Source organism: Dunckerocampus dactyliophorus, chromosome 9 (genome assembly GCF_027744805.1).
Source record: "Dunckerocampus dactyliophorus isolate RoL2022-P2 chromosome 9, RoL_Ddac_1.1, whole genome shotgun sequence".
NCBI lineage: Eukaryota > Metazoa > Chordata > Actinopteri > Syngnathiformes > Syngnathidae > Dunckerocampus > Dunckerocampus dactyliophorus.
Window position 1 is genome coordinate 1,237,371 of NC_072827.1, and position 17,108 is coordinate 1,254,478.

At 44.2% G+C, this 17,108-nt stretch overlaps 1 protein-coding gene across 4 annotated transcripts; it reads right to left on the bottom strand.

Annotated features, from left to right (window-relative positions):
• Positions 1-4,434: 4,434 nt before the first annotated feature.
• On the bottom strand, positions 4,435-16,436 carry LOC129187667 (uncharacterized). Of its 4 annotated transcripts, none has more exons than XM_054787252.1 (4): positions 16,351-16,436; positions 10,643-11,049; positions 7,776-8,118; positions 4,435-5,758 (listed from the first exon to the last, which is right to left on the bottom strand). In XM_054787252.1, the coding sequence occupies exons 2-4, from the start codon at positions 10,742-10,744 to the stop codon at positions 5,253-5,255; spliced, it is 951 nt and encodes a 316-aa protein (XP_054643227.1). In that variant the 5' UTR covers positions 10,745-11,049; positions 16,351-16,436; the 3' UTR covers positions 4,435-5,252. The 4 variants fall into 4 exon arrangements, 3 of the variants coding, with proteins under 3 accessions (XP_054643227.1, XP_054643228.1, XP_054643226.1); XM_054787253.1 differs by lacking the exon at positions 16,351-16,436 and having other exon boundaries at positions 10,643-10,846; positions 10,920-13,062; XM_054787251.1 differs by lacking the exon at positions 16,351-16,436 and having other exon boundaries at positions 10,643-13,062.
• Positions 16,437-17,108: the final 672 nt, after the last annotated feature.

The window sequence follows — 17,108 nt, forward strand, 5'->3', positions numbered from 1 at the left end:
CATAGCGTGAGGAAAAATGTCATTTTAGTAGCATGAAGTTAGATTGGAGGAAAACGTATAACATGGGAATAAAGTGAAAATATCAGGAGAAGAAAATATACAAGAAAGCTGAAATATTCGGAAAATTATACAAAAAAGATCAAGAGGAGAAATGGAAAACAGCAGAAATTTGACCAGAGTAAAGTCAAAATATAAAGAGAAAAAAAAAGTTTACTAATGAGAAAAAAGTTGCAATTTTATGAGAATAAACTTGTCATGTGAGGAAAAATATCATTTCAGTAACAATGTTGAAATGGAGAAAAAATATGTTATTTTTTAAAAAAAGATTTTAAAAAATATAATGGGAATTGTTACGATTCTTGTCGCTCTGCTGCCGCCTATTGTCTTCTCTCCGTAGTACATGCTGAGGCGAAGCTGGTGTCTGCGCTGACTGTGGGGCAGACGATTGTTTCCTCAATTTGGGGTTTGTTAGGAAGCACAGCCTAAGGACCTTAGAGCTGCAGCTGCCCAAGGAGGTACACTCCTTTGACGGCCGCCTCCTGGCGGTGGTTACACACCAGACCGAGCTCCTATCGCAACCACCACGAGTCCGTTAGATTTTTTGTCATTCCCTCCCAGTCGGCACCCGTTGTTCTAGGTCTTCCCTGGCTTAGGTTACATAACCCCGCCATAGATTGGTGCAAGCCGTGCATAATTAATTGGAGTAATTACTGCCACGCCAGCTGCTTACGTTCCGCCTTGCCCAACACCGGCAGGGTGACGCCTCCGGAGGAGAGAATTGTGTTCTCAGTGGTGCCTCGCTCTGGTGTTCAGTAAGGATCGGGCCCAGACTTTACCTCCTCACCGTCCTTATGACTGCACCATTAAATTACTGCCAAACGCGCCATTACCTAATGCCAGGCTTTACAAGGTGTCGGGCCCGGAGCAGTTGGCCCTCAAGGAATATATTTCATCGTCCCTCGCCTCAGGTTTTATTCGGCCCTCGTCCTCTCCTCTTGGGGCGGGCTTCTTTTTTGTCGAAAAGAAAGATAAGTCGCTCAGGCCCTGCATTGACTACCGAGGGCTTAATGATATCACTGTCAGAAATCGGTATTCCCTCCCTCTTTTCCTCCTTACACGCGGCTCGGATATTTGCGTAACGCCTATCATCTGGTGCATATACAGGAGAGACACGAGTGGAAGACTGCTTTTAATACCCCCCTGGGGCATTTTGAATACCCTGTGATGCCATTTGGACTCTCTAACGCTCCCGCGGTTTTTCAAAACCTAATTAACGCGACCTCAGAGATATGCTTTATAAGTTTTCTTTTGTCTATCTTGATGACATACTTATTTTTTCTCGTAATCCGCAGGCACACATCCTCCTTGTCCGCCAGGTCCTCCAACGCCTCCTTGAGAATCGCCTTTACGTTAAGGCCGACAAGTGCAACTTCCACGCCTCATCAGTCTCGTTCCTCGGGTACATAATGGAGAAGGGCAGGCTTAGAACCGATCCCACCAAGGTCCAGACGGTGGTCGACAGGCCTTCTCCTACATCAAGGAAGCAGTTGCAGAGGTTCCTTGGGTTCGCTAACTTTTACAGGAGATTTATCCGCAACTTTAGTTGCAAGGCGGAACCTCTGACACAGCTCACATCTGTTAAGGTACCGTTCGTCTGGTCACCCGAGGCCGAGACTGCGTTTCGTAGACTTAAGATCTTATTTACCACCGCCCCGGTACTCGCCTACCCTAACCCTTTCTTTCTCCATTTTTTTTATAAGTCGACGCGTCGGATGCAGGAGTGGGAGCGGTGCTGTCCCAGCGGTCCCCGGTCGACCAGGGGCTCCACCCATTCGCGTTCTGCTCACGCCGCCTCACCAGCGCCAAACAACGTGGGCAACAGGGAACCGCTGGCCATCGTTCCCGCGCTGAGGGAGTGGAGGCACTGGCTGGAGGGCGCAGCCGAGCCCTTCGTCGTGGTGACCGATCACAAGAACCTGGCCTACATTAGGACTGCTCAGAGACTTAATTCACGACAAGCACGCTGGTCCCTGTTCCTCACCCGGTTTAATTTTTCCTTAACCTACAGACCTGGCTCCCGTAACGTGAAGCCCAACGCCCTGTCTCGAGTTTTTGCCCCCACGGACGACGACAAGCAAGCAGAGACCATCATACCTGTGGCCAGGGTGGTGGGAGCCGTCCAGTGGTGGAGAGGAGGGTGTCTGAGGCTGCTACGGGGAGGAAGTGGCTGGAGGGCTGCCCAGCCGGCAAACTGTTCGTGCCCGCGGAGCTGAGGTCGGAGGTGCTTCAGTGGGGACACTCATCCAGGTTGGCCTGCCACCCGGGAGCCCGGTACACCCAATTTTTGGTGGCACAGAAGTTCTGGTGGCCTTCTATGTCGTCTGACATTAAGGAATTCGTCAGTGCCTGCTCTGTCTGCGCCAGGAACAAGCCCTCGCACCGCCCACCGGCTGGATTACTTCTTCCGCTGCCCATTCCGTCACGCCCATGGTCCCATATTGCTTTGGACTTCGTCACCAGCCTCCCCACTTCTCAGGGCAACACAGTTATACTTAATATAGTGGACCACTTCTCCAAGATGGTCCACTTTGTCGCCCTACCCAAATTACCGTCATCACTGGAGACAGCTCGCCTCCTGATTAAACACGTCTTCCTGTGCCATGGCATCCCCACCGACGTGGTTTCCAACCGGGTGGCCCAGTTCTCCTCGCAGTTGTGGAGGGCTTTCTGCTAGGCTTTAGGAGCGTCGGCCAGCCTGTGCTCTGGGTACCACCCTCAGTCAAACGGCCAGACAGAGCGGGCGAACCAAGACCTGGAGACAGCTCTTCCCTGCATTTGCCACCGCCACCCTTCGTCCTGGTCCTCCCACCCCCCCTGGGTGGAATTCGGCCACAATTCCCTCGTCTACTCGACCACAGGTATGTCTCCCTTTAAGATTGTTCTTGGCTACCAACCCCCGCTGTTTCCATCACAGGAGGCGGAGGTGTCCATTCCGTCCATGCATCTCCACCTGCGGCGGGCCCATCGTGTGTGGAGGGAGACGAGAGCAGCCTTGACCCGGACCGCGGCACGGTACCGCCAGTTGGCTGACCGCCACAGGATTCCCGCACCACCTTATAAGCCTGGCCAGGAGGTGTGGCTTTCTTCTAAGGACGACATTGCATCATGGGATCCTAAGTTTTTGTAGCCAGCGCATGACAGGAATAAAGTTATAATTACGGGAAGAAAATTGACAAAAGGAAAGCTGAAATTAAATAGTTGGAAAATTAAAAAAAAAAAAAAAAACTGAAATGGAAAAAACAGCTATCACTGTACAGGAATAAATTCAAGAGATTCAAGATTCAAGAGTTTTATTGTCATATGCATAGTAAAACTGGTGGTTCTGCTATGCAATGAAATTCTTATTCTGTTCAGTCTCCCAAAAAAGAAAGAAAGAAAAAAACACAAGAAAATGAATGAGAACAGAAGAAACATAAATACCAATAAATTAAGCAACAACAACAGAAGAGACATTAATACCAATAAATAATACAAATAAATACATAAAGTGCTATGAGTGTGTGCGTGTGTTGCGTGCGGCGTGTGTGAGTGCTTCGTTGAGAAGCCTGATGGCCTGTGGGTAAAAGCTGTTTGCCAGCCTTGTGGTCCTGGACTTCAAACTCCTGTAGCGTCTGCCTGACGGTAGGAGTGTGAATAATGAGTGTTGTGGATGTGTGCTGTCCTTGATGAGGTTGTGTGTTCTTCGTAGGACTCTAGTTTTATAAATGTCTTGCAGTGAGGGGAGGGCTGCCCCAACAATGTTCTGTGAGGTCTTGATCACCCGCTGGAGTGCCTTCCTATCACGTGTTGTACAGTTACCGTACCAAACAGTGATGGAGGCGGTAAGGACACTTTCCATAGTGCATCTGTAGAAGCAACTCAGGATTGTGGTGGACATGCCAAATTTCCTCAGTCTTCTCAGGAAGTACAGTCTCCTTTGGGACTTCTTCATAATTTGTTGGGTGTTGTGAGACCAGGTGAGGTCCTCGCTGATGTGTGTGCCAAGGAACTTGAAGGTTTTCACCCTCTCCACCTCAGTCTCATCAATAAACAGGGGTCTATGCGGCTCCTTTTCCCTTGTTCTTGGGTCGATGATCATCTCTTTAGTCTTATCTGTATTGAGAAGGAGATTGTTATCACGACACCAAGCTATGAGGTCCGCCACCTCTCTTCTGTATGATGTTTCAACACCACCAGTGATCAGGCCGATGACTGTAGTGTCATCCGCAAATTTAATGATGCTGGTGTTGTTCTGGGAGGCCACGCAATCATAGGTGAAGAGCGTGTAGAGGAGCGGACTCAGCACACACCCCTGTGGGGTCCCAGTGCTCACAATTCTTGAGCTGGATGTGCGATTGTGGACTCTGACTGACTGGGGCCTGCCTGTTAGAAAGTTAAACACCCAGTTACAGAGGGAGGGAGACAGACCAAGTGTGAGGAGCTTATTTGTGAGTTTGTGGGGGCAGACTGTATTAAAAGCATAGCTATAGTCTATAAATAGCATTCTGACGTATGTGTCCTGGCCCTGTAGGTGAGAAAGGGCTGTGTGGATGGCAGTGTTGACTGCATCATCCGTGGACCGGTTCTGGCGATATGCAAACTGTAGAGGGTCCACAGTTGCTGGGATGCTCTTTTTGATGTGGGTCATGACTATTCTTTCAAAGCACTTCATAACAATAGGAGTGAGTGCTATAGGGCGATAGTCATTCAAGCAGGTCACGTTGCTCTTCTTGGGTACGGGCACTATGGTGGTGGACTTAAAGCAGGTCGGTACAGATGCTTGTGCAAGCGACAGGTTAAATATGTCAGCAAGCACATCAGCTAGCTCTGATGAGCAAACCCGAAGTGCACGTCCTGAGATGTTGTCTGGGCCTGCTGCTTTTCGTGGGTTTGTTTTGTTCAGAACCCTGCGCACATCAGCTGATGTCACCATGAGAGGTGAGTCCTGTGTGCTCCCCAGGTTCAGCCACCCTCTCTGCTCATCAGGAGTTTGGGTGTCAAAGCGGACATAGAACTCGTTCAGCTCATCTGGAAGTGTGGTTTGGCTGGACGTGGCTACGCTACTCCGCTGTCGATAGTCTGTGATGTGCTGGAGCCCCGCCCACATGCGCCGAGGGTCTGAGGTGGAATAGTAGCCCTCCAGCTTCTGTCTGTACTGTCTTTTGGCCTCTCGTATGGACCTCCTCAGGTCATATCTGGCCTTTTTGTAGTCCTCAGCGGTGCCCATGACAAATGCAGACAAATGTGGTAAAGCTCACATACTGGTAATATTTGGGGAGGACAGTCCTGAGGTTACAGTGGTTGAAATCGCCAGATATAATGAATACAGCGTCTGGGTGTTTGGTCTCGTGTTTATCAATGATGTCATGCAGGAGGCCTAGTGCGTTAGCGGTGTTAGCTCGTGGTGGGATGTAAACAGCAGTTAAATACACAGCGCTAAACTCACGAGGCAAATAAAAAGGTCTGCATTTCACCATCAGCAGCTCAATGTCCTGTGAGCAGTGCTTTTCCATCGTCTGTACGTCTGTGCACCACCGTTTGTTTACGTAAACACAGACGCCGCCACCTCTGTGTTTACCAGACGCTAAAGTCCGATCTCCCCGGTAAGCAGCAAATGTTTCCAACTGGATCGCCGAGTCCGGTATATCCTCCGTCAGCCAGGTTTCTGTGAAGGTGAGGACACAGCATTCCCTGATCTCACGTTGAGCTGTAAAGGAAACTTAAAAAAAAAAGCAAAAATGGGAAAATCAATCAATAGTCCAAATATGAAGAGAAGCGTTGTAATCTAGCAAAATCAACTTTTAATGTGAGGAAAAATATCATTTCAGTAACAATGTTGAAATGGAGAAAAAATGTGTGTGCTTTTTAAAAAAAGATACAAAAAAATATGACGGGAATAAAGTTATAACTACAAGAAGAAAAATAACAAAAGGAAAGCTGAAATGAAATAGTTGGAAAATTAAAAACAAACAACAGAAATGGATAAAACAGCTGTCACTGTACAGGAATAAAGTCAAAATATGAAGAAAAAAAGTCATAATCCAATGAAGAACAGAAGTTGCAATTTTCCAAGAATAAACTGGTGTTATTATGTCCTTTTTAGTAGCAGTTCTCCTCCATTCCAGATATATTCCAAAGGTGAAATGCAGGTGTTTCTTGAGCTACATGGACTGTAGTTTCCTAGCATGTCTGCATGTGTTGTTTACTAAATATCAAAGTGGCACAGTTGCATCCTTTCACTTTTCACTATGTGGCCCTCGCTGGAAAAAGTTTGGACACCCCTGCTGTATACATTTCAAGAAAAGCTTTTTGATATGGGTGAAAAACTCTTTTATTAATATGGTCTTTGCTTTTTTTCTCACTTTTGCTGGGGTTTTTTCTCAGAATATTTCTTCTTGTTCTTGTAATATTCTGACTTTATTTCCCTCATATATGGACTTTATTAGCATAACATTGGAACTTTTACCCCAACCTAATTTGTCAAAACTCACAAATATATTATGTTTTGTCTCATAATATTGACTTGAAGTACTTTTCTTCTTTTTATTTCAACTCTATACTGCTTAACATGACGTTGTTTATTATTGTTGTTCATAATATTATTTAGTTTATTCTTGTAAATTGCAACTTTTTTTTGTTAGAATATGATTTATTTTCTCTATTTTTACTTTATTCTTGTAAACTTACAGCTGTTTTTTTCTGCTGTTGTTTATTTTAATTTTCCAGCAATTTCAACTTTCTTCTTGCATTATTTTCTTTATTTGCATAATATTTTGACCTTATTACCATAATATTAATTTTTCCCCAACCTAATTTTGCAAAAGTTATGCTTGCTTCTTGTAATGCTACAATAAAAAAATAACATCTTTTTTCTTTCATATTTCAACTTTATGCTACTAAAATTATGTTATTTGTTTATTCTCATAAAATTCAAATTTTTCTCATTAGAGTACAGTGTTCCCTTGTTTATCGCGGCGGATAGGTTCCCAAAATAGCCCGCGATAAGTGAAATCCGCAAAGTAGCCAGCTATATTTTTGTACAATTATTGTACAGTAGACGTCCCTGCAACGTAAATAATCCGTTCTTTTATGTTATAGGGATTTTATGCTATATGAAGCGTAAAATACATGTAAATAGCCTAATCCGTTCCAAGATCTTCCCAAACTCACCCCTTTGCCCTTCAAAATATACAAAGTCCACCAAATATGGTGGGAAAATATAAGAAAACGTTAGCATAAACATAGTAGAGTAACATTCCCAACTACAAATCCCAACTACCACTGTAACATTTTTACTTTAGTCTTGTAAAATTACTGCTTAATTTTCCTTTTTTTTTTTTTTTTTTTTTAAGTTTTCTTATATTTTTATAATGTGCCTCGGCCCAAGTAAAAAACAGACGGGGGCTGAGGGTGACTAGAATAGCAACTGTAGTTGTAATGGAACTGGATAACTTGCTAGCATAATTAGCATTTCATGGAGGGAAAACATGTTACCTTCTGCCATCTGTAACTAATGGGACTAAATCTCAATTTATTGGTCATTTTCTCCAGTCAAGGAATGTTCATATCACAAGAAGTCTTCAGTGATTTATTTTCCAGACAGATCAAAGCAAGCAGGTAACCTAAGTGTGTGTGTGTGTGTGTGTGTGTGTGTGTGTGCTGTCCAATTGTGTGTGTTAACGCAGTGAGGGGCTCCTTCTGGCTCCATGAATTATACACAAGCTCCATTTTCATACCTCCTCTTCTTTGCAGTCTTCTGCTGTTTATCCCATCACGACCTTCCTCTCTGCGCTCTCCCTCACCTGACACCGAGCTTATTACTCTCATCCGTCTCGGCCTCTCGCCGTCCTCCGCAGGAAGTGGGCCGAGGAGGAGGCGGGGCCGTGAGCGGCAAGAAATGTCCTCTGGTGGCACGCGGCCTCCTCGTCTCCATGCTTTTATGAGACGCCTCGTAAAAATAGTCGAGATAAGACACCCGCCGCTCACCTCCCGTCTGCAGCCTCTACTCCTCCTCTGCATGTCATCCAGACATCCCACTGCATACAAAGATCCTCGCTCCCTTCTGTATACCACAGCCCACTGCGAGGATGGAATGAGACGTCATTGTGGAGCTTGTACAGTGCCACGTTTCTAATGTAATGACCAGGCGTCACTTCCCGTGTCTGCAAAGACCCATTATCCAAACTCTACAGGGGTGTTGCTTCCACATACCTGAAATATTTGCACTAATGCAGCAAAGGCCAGTCCCAAAATTGTAAACATAAACAAGCATCTTTGTCACATTTACCTCGGGCACTATCCTACCCTATCCAAAATCAATAGGGTTCTTGGCTTGACACCGCGACAATACAATGGAACCCGCTTATGTCGAGAACTAGAGGTGGGTGAATTGATCCAAATATCGATGTTAGCAATAGCAGGGCAGTATCGGCATTAGATGGACACGAGCATCACGAGTTTGATCATTTTTACATTTTCTTTTCTACAAATACAGTCAAACCTGTCTATAGCGGCCACTAAAGGGAAACGGCAAATGTGGCCGATATAAACAGGTGGCCGTTATAGACAGGTTGGCGGCCATTTTGAATGTTGACCAGTAGAGGGCACTGTGGGACTGCGGATAAAAGTTGTAAAGAACAACAAGGCTTGTTATTCTACACCACCCACAGAACAAAGCTGTGCTACTATATATACAGCAGAGTGTCATTACAGCTTTAGTTCATCAGGAAGTGACGGGAAGTGACGGTGGGCGTCCCGAGCAGGAGAGCTGGGCTCAGTGCTAGCTGTGAGTTTGGAGAGAGTTGGGAAGTGTGTTTATGTTGGCGTGGATGTAAAGTCCTGCAGTGTTCTCCGCTGTTAATAAAGCCATTAAAGTGCATCGGCGACGTGAGTCTCTCCTTCCCCACAACAAGGGGCATTACAGTTCTTTGTGTGGATCTTGTGAATGATTGTGACTGAGCTAGGACTCAGTAATTAAAGTCTACACACGACGGCTTCATTGATTGAAAAACAAAACATTTTCGTGCATGAAGCTTCTACTTGAGTTGGTAATTTGGCCGCTATATGCGGTCAGATATTGACAAAGGGAGACAAAATGGGTGGCCGCTGGCCGCGTTGGACAGGTGACTGCTATACACAGGGTCTATAACATGTAAATTTGCTGGGGGGGGGGGGATTTTTTCAGTGGCCGCTATAGGCAGGTGGCCGTTTTATAAAGGTGGCCGCTAAGACAGGTTTGACTGTACCTGTTTGTTTTTTTCTTGTGTTGTTCAAATATCGTTTTGTTTACAAACTCAGGCAATACTTTTTCGGACACATGAGGGCTTTGGGGGCAAAGAGCCAGAGGATTTGAATGAGAGCCATTGCTATTGTTTCGTCATCTTGCACTAACTGTTGCATATGATAAAAGACAATACAGCGGAACCTTGGTTAGCATCATGGATTCGTTCCAGAAGGTCCGAATCTAACCGAAAGGGATGCTAACCGAATATATTTTTCCCATAAGAAATTATGCAAATCCAATCAATCCATTCCGGAAGGCCAAAAAATGTTAACACAAAAGACGGTTTTATCATTTTACAACTATATTTTGACACGCAGAAAACAATTCCAAATGCATGCGAATGATGAATGACAGGGATAAATGAACATTAAGGCTGCTTTTACCTTCACTGAAGATGTGATTCTTGACGTGACTGTTGCCAGACACCATGTGGCAGCGAGATCAACCACCACCGTCCTGTTTTGCCTATTTACTTCTTTCTTGAATTCAGTAGTGTTTCTCCACTCAGTAACCCAAGAAGGTTAGAAGTGCCAGCATTTTGATAAAGATGGTGAGAAGCACTATCATTGAAGTCAAGAAGTAACTGATGACAAAAGAGAAAGGGGGTGTTTGATCTCGCTGCTACTTCGTGTCTTTGGGAGCAGTCACGTCTTCACTGAAGGTAAAAGTGACCTTAGATGTTCGTTTATCCCTTTCATTCATCATTGAGAATTGAGAATTGAGAATTCTGCATGTAAAACTAGAATTGTAAAACTATAAGAACGTGTTTTGACAGTCAACCGCTGGGCAACGTAGCTGACTTCCGGTTCCGGTTGCCATTTTGTTAGCAAGCTAGTGGGCTACTAACAAGGACATTTTGTGATAAAAATTCATTAAGAACACAGTTGGACTCAACAATGTCAGTCGTTGACAAGTAAGTATCTTGATTCAATGTATTTTTGTTTTCCTAATATCTTGGTCCTGTCTTTCATAGTGATTATAAACATAACCAACATCAGGTGTCAATTGAAGGCAAAAACCACAAAATCATTCAAAGTATCAGTACCGGTATCAGTGATACTGGTCTTTGAATTTAACGGCTTCCCTCTACAGTGTTTTCTTTAAATACAGTGTTCCCTCATTTATCGCAGGAGGTGGGTTCCCAAAATTGCCTGCAATAAGTGAAATCCGCAAAGTAACCAACTTAATTTTTGTACAATGATTCTATACACTTCTGTCACGTTTGTCTCGTTTAAACATTCTCAAAAAAACTCAACCCTTCATCTGAATTTGAATGATCCACGTACGAGGTTGGACACGAGAAAGTATGAAGTGACTCACATGTATTCCACTCCTGTGACCCTGCCTCTTCGTCCTGGCGCTGCTCCGCTGAAGCGTTTTTGTATCCTCAGCCTCCTCCTCCACCTCCGACCCAAGATTCATTTACAGTATTCCATAACGGCTCCTTGCAGCCGCGTAACGTCTACCTTCCTCCAGCATGTCCACAAGTCCAACTCTTTGTGCGATGGTTAGCATCTTCCTCTGCTTTTTGGGCACAGAACATTCCATCGACATCGTGGGTTTTGTCGGGGAGACGTGCAAAAATGTGCAAACATACAGACTTCAGAGTCTCTGCAAGCTGTTTGCTAGCAATCAGACATCAGTAAACACGGCAGTTTGGCACCAAGGAGATTGATCGAAACGGTCTACAGCCAATCAGGACGCGGAAGACAATGGGCGGGTTCTCCCTTAGCCAATAAGGACGCAGAACACAATGTGCTGGTTCTCTCAAATGTACTACAATTGCACAAAAAAAAAACAAACCTGCGGAACAGCGAGTCTGCAAAAGGTGAACCACAATGTAGCAAGGGAAGACTCAAAGACATTTTACATATTTCTGGCCAAAATTAAGCATTTTCAAGCATAAAAATGGCTATATGAAGTAAGATATAACTATACAGCATTCAGAAGACGCATTCAATTAGTCACTAGGTGTCAGTAATGTTCCACTGATGAGACAATAGCCACCACAGGTGGTAATGTGACCCCACTTGTAACATGTGAGTCTATATTACATGTCTTACAAATGTGAAGGTGACTATGGGGGGTTATTTCATGTCTTGAGAGCTCTAATATGAATAAAACCTGTATTTACAAGGTTGTAAATAGCTTTTCTGTGCTCTAACCACATAAATATTCAACATATAAGGAATCCTACTTAGCGGAAATGCACTGATGACGGTTGGGTCTGGAAGCAATGAACTGTCTCGTTAGACGGCATTAAAACCCGCACACAGTGACTTCCTGTTCAATGCAAAGTAAGCTAAAAACAACTTTGACCCCCGCCATCTTGTGTCAAAGGATCATTTCAAATCAATATTGAGCCCAGTAATCCGTCAGAGTACGGAGATGGCGACCCCTGGCCCCCACCACTCGCAGCACGTGGGTTACGTGGAGCGAGTCGCAGACCGGCTGACACAAATCTTTTTTTTCCACATCTAGTGACTGTGAAGCACATTAGCAGATATTTTCTCTCGGCCTGATTTATGCTAAAACACCCCCACCTTTCCCTCCCTCGGACTCGCTACCTTCTCCTCAAAGAGCTTTCAGGTTGGATTCCTCGTCGTCTCTTTCCTTTCTTTTGACACGTCTCTGCCTCCACTTCCTGCCTCTCATCTGCACTTTCATGCCGGGCAACGAGAGCGCACGTCGCACTTATTCAACGTGAAGGCACATGGGGGGGGGGCGCACCCAGCGAAGACACAGGAGCTGAGGAGGAGGATTTAGGCTGCAGGGGAGGAAATAAGGTGACAGCAAGGACCGAGGCGACGAGACAGCAGAGGAAGTAGCAATTAGACAAGGACACATAGGAAGCGAGAGAGAAAGGAGGCAGATGAAGGAAGGTAAGAAGTAAGAAGGACAGGAGACGAGGAGACAAAGCAAGGAAATAAAGGAGGGAACACAAGGAAGGAAGAGATGAGAAGGTGTCCGGGAAAAACAAGGAAGTAAGGGAGGAAGAGGGCGGAATACAGACAGGAAAGGAGTGGAGGAGGAGTAAGCAAGGAAACATAATGACGGAGGAAGAAGACACAGGAGGTAGAAGAAGGAAAGAAGTGGACAGGAGATGAGGAGACAGTGGGCAAGGCAAAGGAATGAAGATGAGAAGAAGTGAAGGAAATAAGGTGAAAGGAGGGAAAGAGGTTAGGGGAGAGAAAAGGCTACAAGGAAACACTGATAGGAAACTAGACCAAGGAAGGAAATAAGTTGAGGAGGAGACAGGAAAGGAAGAGACAGTGCAAGGAAACAAAAGGACAGAGGACAAGGAGAGAGGGGGCAAAAGAAGGAAATACTGTAAGAAGACAGCAGATGAGGAGACAGTGGGCAAGGCAAGGAATGGAGGATGCCAAGAAGGGAAGGAAATGAAGACAACAAGGAAAGATGTGAGGGAAGCAAAAAAGCGACAAGGAAACACTGATAGGAAACTAGACCAAGGAAGGACAACAGGTTAGAAGGAAGGAAAGAAGGAGAGGAGATGAGTAGACAGTGGGTGAGAAAGAGGACAGGAAAGGAAACAAGTATGAAAGGAGATAGACAGGGAAAGATGTCCATGAAGGGGTAGGAGGCAAGGATGCTAGGTGAATTAAAAGGGGCAATTACAAACAAGTGGGGGAGGGGTTATAAGACCAAAATGGAGAGGTGGGGGTCACAGGTGGGATGAAGAGGAGACAAGTGAAGGATAAGGAAGGAGGAGGGGGAAACAAGGAGACAACAGAAAAGGAAAGATGAAGGCAGCAGCGGAAGAAAAAGGGACCAGTCCCTCTTTAACCCGGGGGGAGGGTGTTTGGGGGAGGGCGGCATGGGTGCAGGGTGAGGGGTGGATGTTATTCCCCTCTCCTCCAACTGTGCCTCCTTTCTCAAGGTCACGCACACACACACACACACACGCATGCACGTGCACACACACACACACACACACACACACACACACAGAGTCAAAAAGACACCTTCTGCCTGCTTTTCTCTCCCATCCTTTGTACACACCAGCCAAGTCTCACTCAACCATCTGGACACACACACACACACACACACACACACACACCCACACCCACACACACAGTGTATTTATGATAATAGACCAAATGCTTCCATTGATTCTTCGTCTAGCATGTAAGTGTGCTTTTATTTGCACTTTCCTCTCCCTCATACCTGATGATGCCTGTCATTTGGAATGCATCACACTAACACTCCACTTAAAACACACATTTGCTTTTGTTTTTAGCCTTTCCTGACATTCACACACACCTCAGGTGATGCTGATGCATGATTACACACACAAACACGGCAGAAAAAGATAACACTTGTCAAACAGGTGTAAAACGCACCAGGTGTTATTGAAAAGAATTGACAGAATATGAACAACAGCAAGCAGACGTGCTGCTGCTGCTCATGGAAAAGGTGACACGTGACAATTAACTAAACAGGCAACATGCACCCGTTTCATGTTCTATGACGCTTTGGCATTCCAAAAACGTGACAAACGGCAAAACTCAGATCCTGAGCAGTTTAAAAAATAAGAAGAAGAAGAAAATAATACAGTGGTACCTAACACATTTGAAATTGGACCAGATTTTCTGCAATAAAATGGCAGAAGCAGTGGCTTTACCGTTTTTACCATGTTAATGTTAAGTTCTTTCTATACTTTTTTATGATGGCGCTCTAAAAGTTAAGAGCGCCTCAAGAGGGTTTTAAGGTTTTCACACTGGTTAACTTTTTTTCTACACTTGTATAAAGACTGTTAAAACTGTTTACGACCTTCGAAATAGTTTAACATGATTAGAGCCCCCCAGACATGAAATAACACCCCTATGGTCACCTTTAACACCCTGTTACCAATATCCATCCATTTTCTATACCGCTTCATCCTCATTAGGGTCGCGGGCCTGTTACCAATATAATAGACATAATAAGAGTAAATAAGCAATTTAAGACATAAATAAGACTGGCGCTTGTACGTGTTGCAATAAATGTGCTCCAGACGTGTGGAGGACAGGAAGTGACATCAGTGGGTTCAGAGCAGAGTTTTAGTTTGGAGTGGGTTACGGCCGCAACAGTAGCTCATGTTATTATTATGATTATTATGTTATTATTAGCCCCGCGATTGGCTGGCGACCAGTCCAGGTGTGAACCACGCCTCTCACCCGAAGTCAGCTGGGATAAGCTCCAGCATACCCTAATGAGGATAACTGACATAGAAAATGGTATTATTATTGTGCCTGTTGTGAGATCATTCAAACTTGTAATAAAAGCCTTTTGTCCCAGCAATCGAGTCACCAAGCATTACAGTAACATTACTGACACCTAGTGACCAGTGCAGAACACTACAGAGCATCACATCTTTGAATCCACCTTCTGAATGCCTTATATTTGTATTTTAGCTCAGACATTTTTATGCTGGAAAATGCTCAATTTAGGCAAACAATATGTAACATTTCCTTAAATGTGCATATTTTCTTCCTAATAAGAGGCTGTAATCAACCACACAACAGCATTGTTGATTAATTTATTTTTTAAGAGTGAAGTCGCCATATTTGATGTGTCGAGGGACGACTGTACGTACAGACACAAAATAATACACCATCAAAATAAAGATCTAAAGATGTCTCAGAATTTTATTTTTCAATTTTGATTCACCTTACGCGGGCCAGTGTTGCTGCAGATCCAGATGGTGTTGCAAATCTAGTCATTATTATTATCATTCATTTCTATACATTTCTGGCCCTTCCATTGGGAATATGCGGGACAGTGACCCACCAGATCCAGCAGATTGAGCTGTGGTGAAAAAAAACCTTTCTGCTTCCCTATTTCTTACAATGGCCTGTCCTTCGAATTGATTTTATTGGCTGACTTTATATGCTGTCTATTTTGAAAGACACGGGCTGTCTTTCAAATCATGCACTTCTGTACTTACACTTCAGTAAGTGTACTGTGTATACTGTGCACTCACTGTCGTCCCTCGCTACTTCGCATTTCGAATTTTGCGGATTCACGGTTCTTCCAAATAATTTTTTTTTAAAAAGCTGTTTTCGAGCTTGACTACGGCCTATTATTAGTCCAAATAATGCTTATTTTAGCAGATTTTATATATTCTTGACCTAAATTAAGCATTTTCAAGCATGAAATACAACAAAAATACAAATACAGTGATGCCTTGGTTAACGTCTTTAATCTGCTGCAGAATGTCCGACTCAAACCAAAGCAGACCCTAACCAATGCAAATTTTCCCATAGAAAATAATGTAAATCCATTTAATCTGTTCCAGACACCCAAAAATGTTTTTATAGACAATAATTATAGTGTTACATGCAGAAAATGATGCAAAAATAATGACTATTGAATGGATACAAACGTCCTAAAATGGCGCTCGCGGCCCACAGTGCATTGCGCGACCACGTGCAAGTATCGCAAGATTTTGTCTCGTACGCATGGTTCAAGGTGGCGTTGTAAACAAACCGGACAGTGTGTTGGATGCTAAACAAGCGGGCGAATGCAAGCCGAGGCAAAGTTTTAGCAAAAATTGTGGTTGTTAACCAAAAAAACTTGCTAACCGAAGCAGATGTTAACCGAGGTACCACTATGTGAGGCATTCTGGAGACACAACGATGTAATATGTGGTATTCTATGCTAGTTACTAGGTGTCAGTGATGTTACATTAATGTGACAGCAGGAAGTAAGATGTCAAATGCTAATGTGTGAGTATGTTATGGCTGGTCTATGCCTAAAATGTCTTATCTACTATATTGGGTAATAGGAGTGTAAAGGTGTATTACTTCATGTTTAGAGAGCTTTATTAATGTTAAAACCCGTATTTAGAATGTAATCAACTGTTTTTTATGCTCTAACTGTGAAAACATTCTATTTATACATAAAAAATCCCACTTAGGCAGAAATTCGCTTATCACGGCCGTGTCTGAAAGCAGTTAACCACAAAAAGGGATAAGGGATTACTCTACTATCATTGTCACCACAAATAACGATCGCAAAATATTTACCCGCTTCCTCTTCTTCTCTCCTTGTGAAGTGTGAATCGCAACCACTGGAGTTGGTCCGTCTCCTTCCGCTACGTAGTCAAGATGGAGACTCTTGAGGGTGGTTGAGCTCCATTGCTGCACACTCACCATTGTGGCTGTTTTGAGTGCAACATCCGGGTACTGAAATGCACTGCGAAATGCGAAGATCAAGCGTGCGACAAACTGAAACGCTGACACGGTCCACTTTAGAAGGTCTCACAATGTCGTAACTTCATGTAAAGAAACATAAAACCTGTCTTGTGTTAGTCGGCCAACTTAGAAGACATTTTAAAGAGCACGTTTATCCTCTCATTTGTCATGTATGCAACTTCATTTGGCTTTAAATGACTGCAGTATTGCTTAGGATAATAAACTAAAGCAGCAGTATTGTTCAAATCTCTAATGGGACATAAGAGCACACACACACACACACACACCTTAAAAAACCCTCCTCATCCTCTCCCTGCTTCTCCTTGCATTTTATATAACCGGCTGCAAATTCACTGCTGTTCATTAGCCAGGCAGGGTCAATTCCCCAAACAATGTGTTTGGTGTCACAATAAAAAGGGGCTCTTTACGGTGTGTAGCCGTAAAATGCTATTAAACAGATAAAACACAAGCAACGAGCATCAGGAGGATTATAAAAGGAATTGCCTTGATAAACTCCACATATCAGCACCATGACACGCCAGCAGTCTCTGCTCCTGTCCTCTGTCGAGCTGTGATGGGGGCGCATGGGG